We start from the raw sequence: 16,649 nt of genomic DNA, 5'->3' as shown, positions 1-16,649 counted from the left end.
AGGAGAGGTCTCTCCCAGGAGCTAGCCAGCGGGCAGCAGACCTCCTACACAGCCCATGCACAGCAAGGCTGGGTGAGCCCGCACCCGCCATTCAGCCTAAGGGGAGGCAGGGAAAGGAACCGGGGAGGCTCTAGGCAAGGACAAACAAGGAGATCCACTGCCTCCTCCCCATGAAACCTGCCCTAATGCTCTGGTCCCGGAGCTCCCCCATTCTTTCCTTCTTGCCTTTTGTATCTGGTCTCTGTGCCACATGTGTGATTCTTTAGGATACCGTCTCCCCCTGACAAAGTTCCTTGAGGACAGGTTCATGTCTTTATCATTCTAGCTACTGCAGGATTGACACAGAAAAGCACAACGAGCAGTTGCTGAACGACCTCCAATTTCATTTCTTTGTGGAATGGGCTGGACAGAAATGTGCTGTGTGCTCCCGTGGACCCGCAAGCGTCTCCACACCAGGTGAACAAGACGACAAGCCCTCCCTGCTGGGCACCCCAGCACCCACCTCGACAAGCACCACCCAGCTGGGAGATGGCCTGTCCATCAGTCCACTTCATTGGGCAGCTTCCTTTAACCACAGCGAAGAGAGAAATGTGCAAATCTGAATTTGTGAAAATGCTACATTTATCTCCATTCACTTGAATATGATGTATTATTGCTAATGTTAATAATTTTAGCTCCAGAAATTGTACCAGCCTCCCAAAGAAAGAGTCCTTGACCCAAAATATCAGAGGATATTAAACTGAGAAATGATCTACTGATGCAAATCATTAAGTCTATTTGCATTTGCTTACTGAACCCTGTCTCGGAAATTAAACTGCGTGCGGTGGGGAGCGTGCTGGCTGCGCATGGCTAGGAGGAGACATCTTGGTGGATCCGAGCTCGATGTCATTAATTTTCCCACTTTCCCTCATTAACAAGTAAAATGTTTTTACTGCTTGAAAAGTTTTAATAAATAGAAAAAAGCAGAGCAGCTGACATACTTTTTAATGTAATATACAGGGGCTTTTAATATTTTTACATACATTAATGAAAAAGCTAGGGAAAATGTTAAAAGGTTCTATATGTGCAGAAAAGCTGAAAGAATAATTTTCTGGGAGCGACCACGATGGCTTCTGGTTTGCGCATCCACTCCGTGTCCTTCCCTGGACGTTGGCAGCGAGCCTCTTGCCCTTGGCCAGCGGCCCATGAGCGCCAGGGGGTCGCGGACAAGGCAGTCCAGCCGCTGGGTGCCACACTGCCCCCAACTCAGCAGGAGGTATGCTCAGGACCCCGAGCTCTCCATGAACACAAAAGCGCCTCGTGGACACGGCCTTGGGGCCCGCGCTCTGGCAGCGCTCCGCAGAGTTGAGAGCCAGCCCTGTGTCCCCCACACCTGGCCTTGCGCTCAGACAGGCGCCCACGCCGACTTCCCCGCCGTCTACGGGACTCCGTCTGCTAGGCGGTGGCCACGGCACACCAGTGAGGACAGCACGTCGAGGGGGCATGGGCCACGTCCGAGGCGCCGCCTAGGGTCTACAGCAACACCGGACCGGCCGCCGGCCTCGCGGCCGCCACAGCAGGCAGGGCAACCGAGCCAGGCTCCAATCTCCTGGAGGGTGCGGCCCGGGCCCTGCGGCACCACCTGCCCTGGCGCGGGGGACGACCCCGGGCGCAAGCCCTCCTCCTGGTGAGGGCAGTGGGGAAGCCTGGCCAAGGCCCCGCCTGGGTGGGGCAGCCAGCAGCCCAGGGTGCGGCGCGTCCCATGGCCAAGGCCCACTTCCTGCAGGGGGAGCCACTCCTCCGCGAGGGCCTGCCCCCAGACCCCCGCCATGCTCACCCCTCTGGGGCCCTACTGTTCGCACCTGGCCTTTCTCTCCTAACAGACTGACCCGCTGAGAGGACGGATAAGACAACTCGCGACTTTCTGACACAATAGAAGTTGCTCCTTGTTTCTCCTTATCCTGGGTCAGGGCCGTAAAACAGAACCAGCCCCACAGACAGAACTAGAACCACCACTTCAGTAAGGTGCCCAGACTCCAAGTCAGGGTGGAAAGCACCTGCGCCGCCCATGCCCTGGTGATTCAGAGCACAGCTGTTCCGCAGGACAGACGGACAGACAGAGGGTGCTCTCACGGAGCCAGGGGACGCTCTCCAGCGGCAGCACAGGCTGAGCGTGCAGCAGGCAGGGGCAGGGCTCCCGCACCCTCCTCTAAAGCAGGTTAGATATACCGGCTAGAGGTTTTCGGGGGCTTGGTATTTTGGTGTTTTGATCACTGAACCCAATGCTGGCCCATTAAACATGGAAAGAGAAGCATCAGTCGCAGATGAGAACACCTCAGAACTTCACAGAGATTTAAAATCTGGGTGCAATAATGGCCCTTGAAACTACGCAAAAGTCAAACAATTCAGTGCAAACCAGATCCACCTGGAACCACCACCAAGGGGCTCAGGAAGCAGCAGCAGAGGGCCCGGGGGCCTCCCTTCCCTCTGGGCCACAGCCAGCCAGCCACCGGCCCCCTCGGCTCCCTCACGGGCCCTTCCGCCCTTTCCTGGTAACCCTCCTTCACCTTCTCTCTGGGAGAGTCCAGGGCCATCACAGGGGACAGTGACTGGACAAATGCTGGATGGCTGATCCAGCACCCTTCCAACATCCTCGTAAAACGAAGCCTTTCTTTTGTTTCTCTGCCTCATCAGTACAGTTTCCGTGGGTCAGAGTCCTGTTTTTAATCAACACTTGCCCACAGCTGTAGAAAACTTTACACTTCCTCGAATTTCTTCCCCCCTCTCAGCACAACGTGACCACGCTGGGTCTGCAGCACCCCCTGCTCCTGAAGGGGAGCCCCCGCCCCACAGCCTGAGGGAGCCCTGCGGCCTGCCTACCATCCCAGCCCAGACAGCTTCGTTAGACCTCTGCTGGGGGACAAGGTCTCCAGACACGTGGTTCCTGGCTTGGAGGACCCAGCACCTCTGGGTACTGAAAGGTGTGCTGTTATAAAGACAGAAGGCGGAACGGCCTGTGCCAGGGATCAGAGTGGATGGAGGCACGGAGTCCCAGTCTGGGAAGAGGAAAGCCTTTCTGGAGCTAACAGAACAATGCAAATACGCTTCATATCACTGAACTAGACGCTTAAGAATTGGTTCAGATGGTACATTTTAGGTTCTATTTTACCACAGAAGGGTGTACTTGGGTCAGAACAGTATTGATTACGCAGGCACAAAAGGGGACTTCCCCTTCCCTAGCTAGGACCTGTGACTCCGCGGTCCTCAGAGGGGAGCCATCCACTGAAACCATCTGCCTGCCCAGCCCTGCTTAGCATCTGGACAAAATGACAATTTCTCTCTAGTTTATACCTCTGCTGTTCCATATTGGGAAAATAAACTGAAAACAGATTTTAAAAAGAAGATCATACATATTTTAGTTCTGTCAATTCCAACAATCCCCACAGCGCCTTAGGCTGAAGTGAGCAACCGTCCTTCAAAACGGACCTCTCCTATGGGCTTCAGGCAGCGGCCGTGAGTCTTTTTAACACAACACCAAAGTCATACTTTGACAAAAAAGTTATCTCTAGGCTGCTTAACCAGCAAAAATGGTTCAAGTTTGCAAACACATAACTTCTCATGCAAGCAAACTAATTTCCTTAGACCTCGTCTGTCAAAAAGTAAAAAGAGAACTACAAGCATGTCTTGTGCTGAAGTCACTTTAAGGGCTGCATAATAATAGATGCAAAAGGGGACCCACCTTCAGAAAATGTTATTGCTTCTATTTTAAATTCAGGAACTCCAGATATCCTGAACACGCTTTTGGCCTTCAGATATTAGGGCTAAAAACCCAACTATAAAGTCGTCCATTTTCTCTCCAGAAAGCAGTGGTAGGTCTACAGCATATCAATTGTTAGGCAATAAAAACCTGGAAACCTCTTGAAAACTCTGATGGCGAAAACGAGGGATCCCAGGAGGAGGGATCCCCGGAGCTGGCCTGATGGAGGGCAGACAGGCTGTGGAAGGAGTTAAGGAGACGGGCGGGCGATGCCAGGCAGCATCCAGAGGACATGCAGATGTCCACACACTTAAATGATAAACACACATTCATTTCTTCAACGGGTTTTGCCAATTTAACGAAGGAATCCTAACAAAAAGGCAACCAGCCACAGTTTCCACCTTTTTGAAACAGAACCATTCTAGCAAACGTAAGGGGGGGGGAGGGCAACATACTTGGCAGAACACAGGCTTCCATCAGCGCCTGGACAGAGCCACCATCTCTGCTGCCGCCCCAGGCCTGCTGCCCTGCCCCCTCCTGGCACCACGGGTTCTCAGAGGGGACCCCCGCATCCCCACACAAATGCCCTGACTGCGCCCATGCCGGCCCTTCCCCAGCCTCATTGCTCCTTGCGTTTGCCCTCTGTGGCTGTCCGCCTGGGCACTGCCACGGCCAGCCAACGGCTCTCCTTCAGAGACGGGGATACCCGAACGCCTTGGAAAGCTCTAAGGGCTCGTCAGGACACCACCACCAGCACTGAGGGAAGCGCATTCTCAGACACCAGCTGCACCAAAGCAGGATCTACGGCTCGTTTGCGCAACATGCCCCAAGAACGAGGGCATCTGCTGCTGGGCGCCAGTCTGCCCAAGAAGTCCTCCCCCGAGAGCAGCAAGGGCCCCAGCTAGGAGTCCCCAGGCATGACCCCTCAGTAGGCAGCATGGCGGCCCAGGCACGACACCCAAACCCTGGACTCTGGTTTGTCAGAAGAACAACAGGGCTGGTCTGGATGCTGCCCCGAGTGACTCAGAGTTCTGACCATCTCTGGGTCTAGGAAGTTCCCACAGTAACCTACAGAGAAGCATTCAGAATGCATTAATACCTGTCCGTCAGAATCTTAACCATTTGCCTGGGCAAACCCTAACCACTATTTGATGAAAATAACAGCATTTATTCAATTCCTTGAAAAGGAGTTTATGTCTATGTGCAAACCGATGGGAGCCAACATACAGAACCCACCCCCCCCCAGCCCCCCGAGCCATGCGGAGGAGGACAAGAGGTCAGGATGGGAACAGAAGTAGAAAAGCCCCACCCAGCTTCCCCGTTTTTCTGACAGGACCAGAAGCAGGAGCTGAAGAATGTTCCCACAAGACCACCTGCAGACGTGAGGTTTAACGGGTCCGACCCAGTAATGCCATCACCCTGCACAATGCCAGGCTCTTCCTCCATCAGTGCACGGTGTCCACGCTGGATCCCCATCTCCACCCACCATCACTTCCTGAGACTCAAAGAAAAGGGGGAGGTGGCTGGGGGAGAGCCTCTCTCCTGTCCTGGCCCCACCTGCCCAGCCCCCACCGGCCCAGCCCCCAGCTCCACACACGCCCCGCCGGCGCCAGGGGTCTGCTGCGCGCAGGACCAGCAGACAACAGAAGGCTCCCAGCATCACTCGTGGGGAGAAAGGTGTCAGTCTCAAAATATTATTTTCAATAAAAGTTGTTTACCTAGAGAAGATTTAAACACACCAGGAACGTTGAAGGAAATAAGTGGCCAGTTCTTTTTAATAAAAGCAGTGCTCAGTTATACAATCACTCTTCCTAACAGAGCCCTGAACTGGATAAAAAGATCAGAAACTAGGTGTTTTTCCAGATGATTTTTTGGAAAGAAAAAAACTTTTTGCGGGAGGAAACCTGAGGTATCTGATAATTCAGAAAAGCAATCTTCCCCCTACTTCTAGGCGGACTTTTAGAGGAAGCAATGTTAAAGCAGAACACAAACCTCTAGAATCCACTTATACGTAGGTGGGTGCATATACACCCCCCCACACGTGAGCATACTGTACCCAAGGACAGTTTTCTACTTCAGAAATGAACAATGTAAAAAAAAAAAAAAAAAAAAAAAATCAGCCCACTGCAAAGCTATTATTTTCCTATTATAACAGACTTGTAGACTTGTTTATATTCCACTTTTTGCTTGTCTAAAACCCGGCAGAGAACTGGCTGGAATGTGCATGTTCTCCCCACGGAAAGCACTCACCTAGTGGCCACGCCCCGACGGTCAGCGGGGACAGCAGCGCCTGATACCACCACGTCAGTGGGCCCCTGCGAGGCGTGCTCAACCCAGCTGCGTGCCAGCAGATTCTGTCTGAAGACATCTACAGCAGGAGAACTCCTGCTGCACCAGCACAAAGTCTCAGAAGTGCTGAATACTCGAGTCCCAGTGTCACGTGAAGAGAGCTACGGAGAAAGCACTTTCCACACGTTTCACCTGTGCTGGCCCGGGAGGCCAGGGAGGCCGGCTTTCCAGAAGAAGGCACAGAAGAAGAAGCTTTAAGAATAACATGGATTCCATCAGGAATGATCACCGTGAGAGAACTCCAATCCCCCAACATGCATGTGCATCCTGCCAATGAACGGCAAAAAGTAAACACCAATCCAGAAGGACCAGTGTTCTTCCAGGTGAATCTGCAGGTGCACTTCATACCAGCACGCCCTTTTATTTAAAAAAGTACCTGCGTTTGCATGTACAGAGATCAGACTGAGAGAAGAGGAAAGATGGGTGTGGCATGGAAAGGCTTCACAGAGGAGGGTTCTTAGGAACCACTAAGTGACGCTAGAGAAAACCTGGTCCAAAACATGGGTAAGAAGCTTAAAACAGTCATCACAGATTAGGTAAAAGCAGGACACAAGGACCCTGCAGAGAAAGCTGGAGCTGCCACTAGAGTGTGGCCCCATCTAGAAGGAAATAGAAGAGATCTCCCCAACAGAAGAGAGCCGTAGAATTCTCTGAGGAGATGAACTGCATTTCTGGGGAAGACTTTCTCTCCCTCCTGCTCACCCCCTCCTCCCAGCTCCAACACAAAGCTCCAAGGACTAATCCAGAACATGGGACAGTTGGCATGAAGGGCCACTCCACTGTGGTTCTGTCCCTGCTGGGAGACCCCCACAGATCAGAGACATGGGACAGCCACACTACACTGCTGGATTCATTTTTGGATGAAGCCATTTCTGCTTCAGATGTGTAGTGAGCCACGTTGAGCTGGCCTCTCCAAAAATCAAAGCTGAAGAATAGTTAGGTGCAGCACGTTGGTCTCAGAAGACCAAGGAGCCAAGGAATGTGCATTTCACGGCCTGAAGAAAACTTGTCCCCCTACCACCCGTGTCTGATACAGAGGGGCCAGATGCCCCGAAGCAATTTCAACAACAACTACCTCCATCCTCTAGCCTCCTCGTTCTGCCATGCTCCTACCTCCTACCCGGTCAGATGCCGGGTCCGACCGGCTCTATTGCCAAATGACCTGCCGGCTTGCGCCGTCCCACTCAGCTGTACCGTCAGTGCCCCAGGCTCAGGCCCACGTCACGCTGTCCTGACCATTTCAACAGTCTCACGTGCTCATGCCCACGCCTGTGGAGGGACACAGCACGGCAGCGGTCTCCCCAGGCCTGTCACCTGTGCTGGGCTTGGGCTCATGCAGGCGGGGCTGTCCCACTGGCCTCTGCATGGCCCCAGGGCAGGTCCCCAAGGCACAGGGCCTGTCACAGCAGGCACACCCACATTTTGGGAACGAGTGAACAAGTGAGTAACTTAAGAACATCGATTAATTTAGGATTATCAGAAAAAGATCTACTTCTATCACTTGATACTGAAACTGGAAATAAAAATTCTCGGATGAATCTGACACAAGACAATGCTTCAGTTCAATTCAAAAATTAAACTCATTTAACCTTTAACTCGATTTAAATTCTGAAGTGATAAGCATGCAAGAACTATCCTGTACATTAATATCAAGGAGCTGATCTAATTGCTGATACAATTTAAAGGAAATAAATTTAACAAACCAAGTATATTTTGAGAGTTTACAGCTTCAACGGCATGAACACGTTCAAAATAAAAGTTGAGAATTATTCACTAGCCACACGTGGCTTAAATACCAGAAAATATTAAAGCTATACAAGCAATAAAAATTCAGGAAATCGAAATCGAAAGGCAAAATAGGAGAAACAGAGGCCAAAGTGTTTCACTATCCTATAGTTGTATGTTCACAAAGCAGGGGGCAGTCGTGAGGCGGCTGCTGGTGAGGAAGAGGAAGGCGACCGATCAGGTGGCCGAGTCAGAGCTAGCAACGTTCCTGCGTGGCCTCAGCTCTGGGCCCGTCGGTGGCCACATCCTCCTGCGAGCAGCTTCAAGAGCCGCACGTCCTCCTGAGCACACTTGTTTGGACAGATCACTGTAGTTTTATCCCCACAACAGTAACTGTGGAGCCTGGATTTCCAAGTTAAAGCAGAGCGTTCCAGTCTCAAGACGCGCTCATTCAGGCACCCAGCACAAGGGAGGCTGCGTTCTGGATTACTAACCCTGAGCAGGAAGGGCTGGGCGGCTGGACTGTTAGAGGAGGGGGAGGAGGGCCGCCAGGGAAAGGCAAGCTGCCCCCCCAGCTGTGCAGGTGCAGGGTCGTGGGGGAACGGAAGTCCCGAGTCCTCTCCTGAGACCCTGCAGCACTGTTCCCCACAGCTGCGCCCGGGGCTGAGCGCCTTGTCCGCGGCCCCTCAGCAGGCACCAGCCTGTGCCAAGTCCCCACTCACCCGACACCACTCCGGCATCCCGGTGTGTTCTAGAAGATGACTCCCAAGGCACACCAAGTGGCCTTCGAGAGGCTACAACGTGGTCGGAAACTCCCCTGTTTTTCTCACAGGGCCTTACTGGACCCCCTTCCTCCCAGTCTGAACAGGCCTGTGAACGGCTTTTCCAGGCTGCAGCTAACCAGAAGCAGGAGACGGGGATGGTCGCGGACCAAGAGGTCAGCCAGGAGGCCCACAGGCTGGCCTAGTGACTCAGGGTGAGGGAGAGACAGGCCGAGCAGACTCTAGGAGGAGCCCGCTGTGTCCAGGCCTGTCCACCCATGGCAGTGACCATGGCAAAGGGCGTGGAGCAGGGGCACCGCTGACTCGGCCCATCAGAAATGCCCCCACCAGACCACAGATCCTGGGTGGGACTCTGCGCGAGCACTGTTCTGACCCCAAGGGCCCCGGGGTGGGCCCCTCCTTCAGATGAGAGCCACTGATCGGTCTGGGAGAGCCCAAGGACTCGGGGCAGAGATGATCTCCCCGTTACGGTTCTAGCAAACCCCGGCATGGGCTACAGCTTTCGGGCCCCTACATTCACCCAGTGGCACGAACTCCCTCGGTCAGACAGCGCACCAGCGCCATGCCCAGTTAGGGCCACACGGCACCACCAGCCACGGGTCCTCCTCAGGGAAAAGGGGAAAGGCTTTCCTCAGCAGCATGAAGTGGACAGGAGTGCAGCTTCTCCGGGAAAGCCATCATTTCAAGACAGAGGTGCAGCCTAAGGCCCCCGAAAGGAAAGCTACTGTCCAGAGCAGAAACGGAGGATTTCTGAACATGCCACCTTTCTCTGAAGTCGGCCAACTTACTGCTTTTCCTCTCATGTGTGCTTAGAATCTAAAGGCTGCAAGCTTTCCAAGCAAACCCTTTACTTTGACAGTTTGGTTCATATTTTGAACCCACGTATTTATAACTGTCATTCAACTGTTCTTTTCTTCCTTCCTTCCAGGAGGATCCTGGAGGGCTTAAAATTAAATGAGCCAGCCTGCTTCTTACTCACGGACACAGGCATGCAAGTTTTAGCCATTTCTGTCTCCCTGCAACCCTTTAATAAAATTGACAGGAATAAAACTTAGGTTGCTCTGTCTTAGATGGGTCCAGAACAAAGATTCTAAATCCCAGGGACACTTGCTTATGTCTTGCCAACAGCCTGCCTGCTTCTGCCCTCTGCCCTGACCCAGGAAAGAGCGCAACTGTGAAACAGGATCTCGCAGGAATGAGGGAAAAAAGACAAAACTCCTGAAGCCATGCATTGCCTTTCTCTTTTCTAGATCAGAAACAAGACAAGCTCACAACAAAACAGAGTACCACGTCTTTGTGGTCGTGTAGTATGGTCTGTGGTGTGGCAGCAAACTCCAAGGCCTTCAGAGAAGGGGCTTTTTATCCCACCATGCCCTGCAGGGTCACAAAGCCACAAAGGAACCCACGCTGTGAACTCAGAAGGCCCAGCGGCAAGGGCCACAGTCGGTCACTCTGCCACCGTCCCCACACCCTGGCTTTACTGGAAGGCACGGCCGTGGCCTGCCTTTACCGCATGGACATCCGGGAGCTGCAACCTCAGCGCCACGCAGACCACTCTGCAGGCTCCACGAGCAGCCCGGGGACCCCGGGCCCTCCCACCACCTAGGAAGGACAGAAATCTTCCCGGGAATCGCAGTGAAAAGAACCACCCTGGCTTCCAGGCTGGTCTTTTAGCTATTGGACACTGCACAGTGTGCACTGAGAACCCGTATCAGGAGACTCCATCCCTGTGCCCTGCGGACCGTCCTCCCCTCCAAGCCAGGAACCGAGAGGGGAGGGCCCTCAGCACGGACTCGGGTCTCAGATCTGGAGCTGAAGAGCCATGTGGAGGCAAGAATGAGGCAGTCCACGCTCACCAGGGCATTCAAGGACTTGCTTTTAAAAGAGACGCTTTCTATGAAGCCAAAGAGAGCTTGGTAGGTGCCCCCTCCCCCTCAGAAACCTACGTATTTGACTCAGGAGACCTCCTTAAGGAACACTCTGTAAAATACATTTTTTAAGCACATACAACACAAATCACGAGTTCAAGCCAGCAAAGAAGAGCAGGGAGACAGCTGAATGTGCCGCAGGTGAAAATCCTACGGCGTGTTTTTGGAGGTTCTTTTTACTGGGAGTGCCTCTTCGAGTGTTTATCCTGAGGAGTTTCTCCTCTTCCATGAAAGATTATAAGGTGCTGCAAGTGGTGTCTGCACGAAGATTTCCCAGCCCGCCAGAGAATTAATGGAGGGATTTCCCGGGAAGGTTCTTGGGACATGCAGACCCTGAGAGCTACTTGAGCTGCGAGTGTCGGGCTGCCCGGCAGAGGGATCCCCAAGTCCCCCTTGGGGACCAGGGTCCCCAAGCAGGCCACCTAAAACACTTAAACAATGAACAGGAGAGCAATAAATCCGCACAGAAGCTGGTCACTATCCACTCCAATGGAGGACACACAAGGTGACTTCACAAGTCTGACCTCCCTTCAGGAAGGCCTCAAAGGCATCTTACCTCACGCTTTCAGTGGAGCAAAAACTGACAGAGCACCCGGTGGGGTGGACGCCCCCTCCTAGACAGAGACCCTGCGGTCACGTTCCCACGCCCCAGAGAGGCCAGGTCCTTGTCTGTGAACCTAGTGAGAGGAGGCCCTGGCCAGCCCTCCACATCCTTGAAGGAGGGTCAGGCCTAACTAACCTACATGCTCCTGCCCAGACTCTACACAGAGCTGGTGGGGGCAGGAAGCCAGGGACAACACCGCAGAGTCCCAGAAAGCAGAAAACAGCCTGCATGCGTTAAGTTTTCAAAATACGAAACATTTTTACAATCACTCAGTTTGGTTGGACTATAGAATTTTTTTTCAGTACTGCATTCCTGTATTTTTTATAAAAAGATTTACCTGGGAAGAAACCCAGGAGGGCGATTCTTTGCTCGGTAAAGGATGAGGTACGTGCAGCTCCAGGGTCCTGCCACCAAACACCCTACCATCACCCTACCTGCATGAGCGCGACCAGCACTATACAGGCCCTTCTTCAAGGAAAACACCAGAATCCCCTTTATGGAAAGCTACACGAGCCCGTAAATAACATTAGAAAAATAAGTCTATTCTACACCTCCTTAGACTTTAGACATTGCAGGGAATAATGGGGTCAAAGCTTTGTAGCCACACGAAGATGGCGTGGGGAGACGTCAGTCAAGTTCTTGCAAAAGCAAGCCAATTATTCTTGAACAGGACAGTTGTTGATGGAAACTTGACACAGGCAGGAAGTTATAAAGTTGAGATTATACTACTTCCCAAATGGATATCCTGCATTCAAATATTTTTAGGAAGGGAAAGTTGAGTAATGTTACCTATACAAAAAGAAATCAATGATAATGTACGAAGCCACTTAAACAGGTTAAGTAGCCTGATGTGGGGAACAGGAATCCTACTCCGTACAGAAGTACGAGTGAAATCTGACTGCAGACAGACTCAGTGGCCAACTTCCAATTTAGCGACTGAACAAAGCAGCATGTCTCCAGGAGATAAAGATCCCGGTACTCACAAGCACTCAAAAAGGAGGGGGAGAGCAGGATCCCAGAGCCAGTAGGATGCTCTGCTCAAAACCCCCTTGGCCACTGTCCATCAGCAAAGGGGAGAACTCGGCCTTGGGGGGCACACAGGGCTCTACCTATAGAAAGCCACGCTGGGTTGGGGGAGGTCCCCTTAGGGTGGGCGAGGGCAGCACCTAATTCTACTAGACAAAAGGAATTCTAATCAGAAGTCTTTCCGTAGGGGGAACCTGGAGGGCATGGTAGGGGAATTTATCCACAACCTGATGAAGAAGTCCTACTAATCCTGCACCTAATGCTTTCAGAGTGAGGGAACCCTTCCAAACTCACTTCATGCCAAGACATAACCTGAATGCCAAAGCCTGACAAACACAGCACAAAAAAAATTACAGACTAACATCCCTCGTGAACGTAAACACGTAAGTCCTAAACAAAATACTAAATTTAAGGCAGTAATATGGGGGGGGGAGGGGGGGGGCAGGAGATATCATGAATTATGTGATGTGTGTAGTCCAGCATTTCAAGACTAGTTTGTTTCACATTTTAAAAAATAGGATGATGTTTACACAGGTATGAAAAGCATTTGACAAAACCCAACAGACTGAGGAAGTGACACCCAGAGGTGGCAGCACGTGGACTCCTGACATGGAAGCCCCCACCCCCATAACTGGAACTAGGGAAGGCGGTCTATTATCACAACCTTCACCCCCCACACTGGAGGTTCCAGCCAGCACAAGGACAGAAAAAGAAAAAAAAAAAAAGATCAAAGAGAAGTTGTCTTTAGTCACAGACCCAATTTTCTATAGCAAAAAATCCTAAGGAATCTGCAAAACAATTCCTACAACTAAGAATTCAGTAAGAGGACAGAAGATCAACATACCAAAAATTAACAGTTATGTACCAGCAGCAACTAAAAAAACATTTTAAACTACACTTAGAATACCAACATATTTGGAAATCAGATTTACAAAAGATATACAAGATCTCTATGCTGTAAACTAGAATACTAAAAAAAAAAGGACAAGCTGAATGGACATAAACCATATTCATAAATTGGAAAGTTTTTAAAGTGGTCAACCCTCCCCAAAATGGTACACAGATTCAATGAATTCCCAACCAAAATCTCAATACTGGACATCTTGATTCTTTAATATGTAAAGTTAAAAGACACTGAAACCAAAACAATCTTTAGGGGAAAAAAAAACCAAGTTGGAAGACTTGTTACCTTAATTCAAGATTTATCATAAAGCTATGCAATCAAGTCTGCATGGTTCTGGTGCAGAACAGATGAGGAGGTCACCTGAACTATACACAACATCCAGACATATGGGACCCACACGTGTACAGTCAATGGATTTGATAAATGTATGAAGGGGATTCGATGGAGAAAATTTTTTTTTCTCCTCCCAAAAAGAAAACTAACTATAGAAAAAAAAATACCTCACTATAAGGGGATTCAAGATAATGGGTCACATATCTAAACATAAAGGCTAAAATTATCAAATTTTAGAAGAATTTATAGGAAAATATTTGTGAAGTTACAGTAGACAAATCTTAAAGACCAAAAAAAAAAAAAAAACCACACTTAGAAAAAAACATTAAGTTGTACTTTCTCAAAATTAGGCACTTCTCATTAAAAGAGGACGTTAGAATAAAAACAAGCACCCAACTGTGAAATACACAGGATAATACAATCTGAGAAAGGACTCGAAATCAGAACGAGCACAGGCAGAAGACTCACGCAGACCCCGCCCAATGAAAAAGCAGGAGTGGTCAAGAAGGTGGTGAGAAGTCCCGAGGAAAGTTAAGATTAGAACAGTGAGAACACTTCACTCCCGCTTGAATGGCTGAAACTTTAAAAATTACCATCACCAAGTACTGGCGAGAGGGCAGAGCAACTGAAACTCCTCCAATTCTGTTGGAAATAAACATAAAATGGTTCAGCTCTGGGAAGACTTTTGGCAGCTTCTCAGGAGGTTCAACATACATTTGTCATGCAATCCGGCAATCCACACCTAGGAGTGGACTCCAGAGAAGTGAAAAGGTGTCCAAAGCGGCTTGAACAAAAATTTCAGTTTTACCCCTAGTAGCCAAGATTTGGAGGATTCAAATGTCCATCAACAGGAGACTTGATGAACTGCGGTGTATTCATAAACTACTCCTCACCACAAAGAGGGACCTGCTTACTAATACACAGAACACGGCTGACCCTCAAAACATCATTGAACAAGAGAATCCAATACAGAAGATCATAAAACTTCATTTATATAAAGTTCAAGAACAAACAACGTTGGCCAATACAAATCAGTTTCCCTAAGTTCACTATGTAATGTTCACCTCAATTTTTTAAGTGATAAGAACTGTTAATTCTCAGCATTCATACAGCACTTTTGTTATTTTGTACCTCTTGAATGTCCCTCGCCAAAGTTAACCATAGGTGTATAACAGACTGCTGGTTGCCCCTAAAAATCATTTTCCACCTCTTCCTTAGACACACAGTCCCTAATTACGGTCAACACGTGACCACCTCCCATGCCTCTCAGCTGGGTGTAGCCCCACGAGAGGAGAAAGTTAGAGGCTCCTTCTGGAAAGGGAGGTGGGTGCCTCCTTTCCTTCTCCTCTGCTGGAATGGGAGCATGGCAGCTCGCGCCCCACAGGTTGGCCCAAAGCACCAGAATGAGGGCCACAGCCTGGAGAGGCAGAGCAAAGCCGGAGGCAGCCAAGGGAGCCAGCCTCCACGGCTTACCTACGCGGGCATCTTCACGAGAGACACCAGCTGCAGGTTACTGGGGCCGGGCTTCACAGCTGTACCTGATCCTGACGCAGAAAGCAGAACCTCAAAATTAAGCCTCATCTTTATTCTGTTCTCATCATCCATAATGGGCATGTAACTGGATGTCTAGGTTTTATTTTCTTCCCCCAAATTCACTTTAAGGAATTTTTTTCTTAAAGCAAAGAAGTTCAACAAAATTTGTGATTTATTGTGCCAGTGAATATGTAAGAGACAAAATGACATTCCCTACGAATTATTTGGTGTCTGTGATTTTCTGAACACCATGGCCAGATGGTTTTCATAGAAAGAGAAGAGTGTATTCATATGGTTCAAAGGTTTGCTTATTTTTTTGGCCTCAAAAAAAATACCATTGATTGTAACATGCAGCCCTATAGGAAAAAAACCTGACACTGGAGGCGAAACCGGGTATTTATTACTGTGCGTGTGCTCATTACGGCGGTCTGACAGGGGTGCATTAAAATCAATTTTTATGTTTCTGTGTATTTTCTTTATCTAATGTTCTACGGCATTGTGTTTATTGGCCAGTTATGACAGACCCCGAGCAGGAGTGGCGGTTTTCCCCTCTTCTGTCAGAAATAATGAGAAGTGCAACTGCAATACCGCAACTCGCAACCAGTGAATGGAGGGAATGTTACATTTCAGAGCCAAACATTAAGGAGTGCTCTGCGTTTTTTTGTTTTTACGACGAAGAGGAAGAGAGTGGAGATCCTTCAAACAAGCGCACGCGCCTTGCTGGAAATGGCGAGCGCGAGCGTCGTGCCAGGAGGGCTCTTCCCACCCCGGCTCCCGGCGGCGCGCTCTCGGGGGGCGCAGCTCCGGAGGCAGCATCTCCAAGACTTGGGGGCAGGTCGCCCGGCGGACCTTGAACAAAGCAGGGGCCCGGATTTGAAAGCCCCCAGGGGAGGCAGCACGCGCCTGCGGCCAGAATTTCCAGGGAGGTGCCACGTTCGCCCAAGAATCGGGAGTCACGGCGCGGCCACCGCGCGCTCTGCCGACGCGCCGATCGCACGTCCCGGAGCCCTGCCGGCCACGGGGGCCGGCGGCCGGCGAGGGGCCGCCGTGTGGGGCCGCCAGGCGCGGCCGCGTGTTAGCGCACGACCCGCAGCGGGCAGGCGGCGCCCCTCGCCTCTGCCAGCCGCCGTCCGGGGCGCGGGCCACTCACCCGGCGTCCGGGGTCTTCCCGCCGCGCAGCCTGACCTCATGCAGCCCCCGCTCACACCCGGACATCTCGATCTTCCCCAAAGGGCTGTCCGTCGTCCTGCACCTCAGTTCACAGGCCCTGTCCATCCTCCTGGCACCTACGAGACAGGTTTTCAGGCAAGTAAGAAAGTCCCGCGAAAGACTGGCCCCCTTTAAAGCACAACAGGCGCCCGTTATTTAACACAAAACGGCTTCCGAAGCTTGTCCCCGTTCTCGGGATTTAGTCATCGAATAGGTCATCTCTGTAGTCCACTTAGGGGACAGAAAAGGCCATAATTACCCGCGGCAGCCCGGTGGCGGTGCGGCCCACCTTCCCGCGGCACGGCGCACAAGCGCTCCTTCTGCGGGTCCCGAGGACCGCGCTAACCTTCACGCGTACCGACCTCGCATCGCCGCAAACTGAAGCCGTTTGACACACTGAAGGAAAGACATTTAAAACCGAGGCACGGCGAAGTGAATTTGGAAGCGGGGGGTGGACGCAGCACTTGCGTCCTGGCACCTGCGGGCGCAGGCCGGCAGGGGCGCGTGCGCGCTGGGGCAG

General features: G+C 51.2%; 1 protein-coding gene across 1 annotated transcript in view; it reads right to left on the bottom strand.

Annotated features, from left to right (window-relative positions):
* The window catches only part of MGMT (O-6-methylguanine-DNA methyltransferase), a 294,779-nt gene that overhangs the window by 212,581 nt on the left and 65,549 nt on the right, over positions 1-16,649 (bottom strand). The window contains exon 2 of the mRNA XM_034986117.1: positions 16,071-16,206. Coding sequence (XP_034842008.1) covers positions 16,071-16,195 — 125 coding nt within the window. The 5' untranslated portion in view covers positions 16,196-16,206. The remainder of the gene's footprint in view (positions 1-16,070; positions 16,207-16,649) is intronic.

Source organism: Mirounga leonina, unplaced genomic scaffold, assembly GCF_011800145.1.
Source record: "Mirounga leonina isolate KUSES-001 unplaced genomic scaffold, KU_Mleo_1.0 Mir_114, whole genome shotgun sequence".
Classification (NCBI taxonomy): Eukaryota; Metazoa; Chordata; class Mammalia; order Carnivora; family Phocidae; genus Mirounga; species Mirounga leonina.
This window is presented reverse-complemented; position numbering and strand designations above follow the sequence as displayed.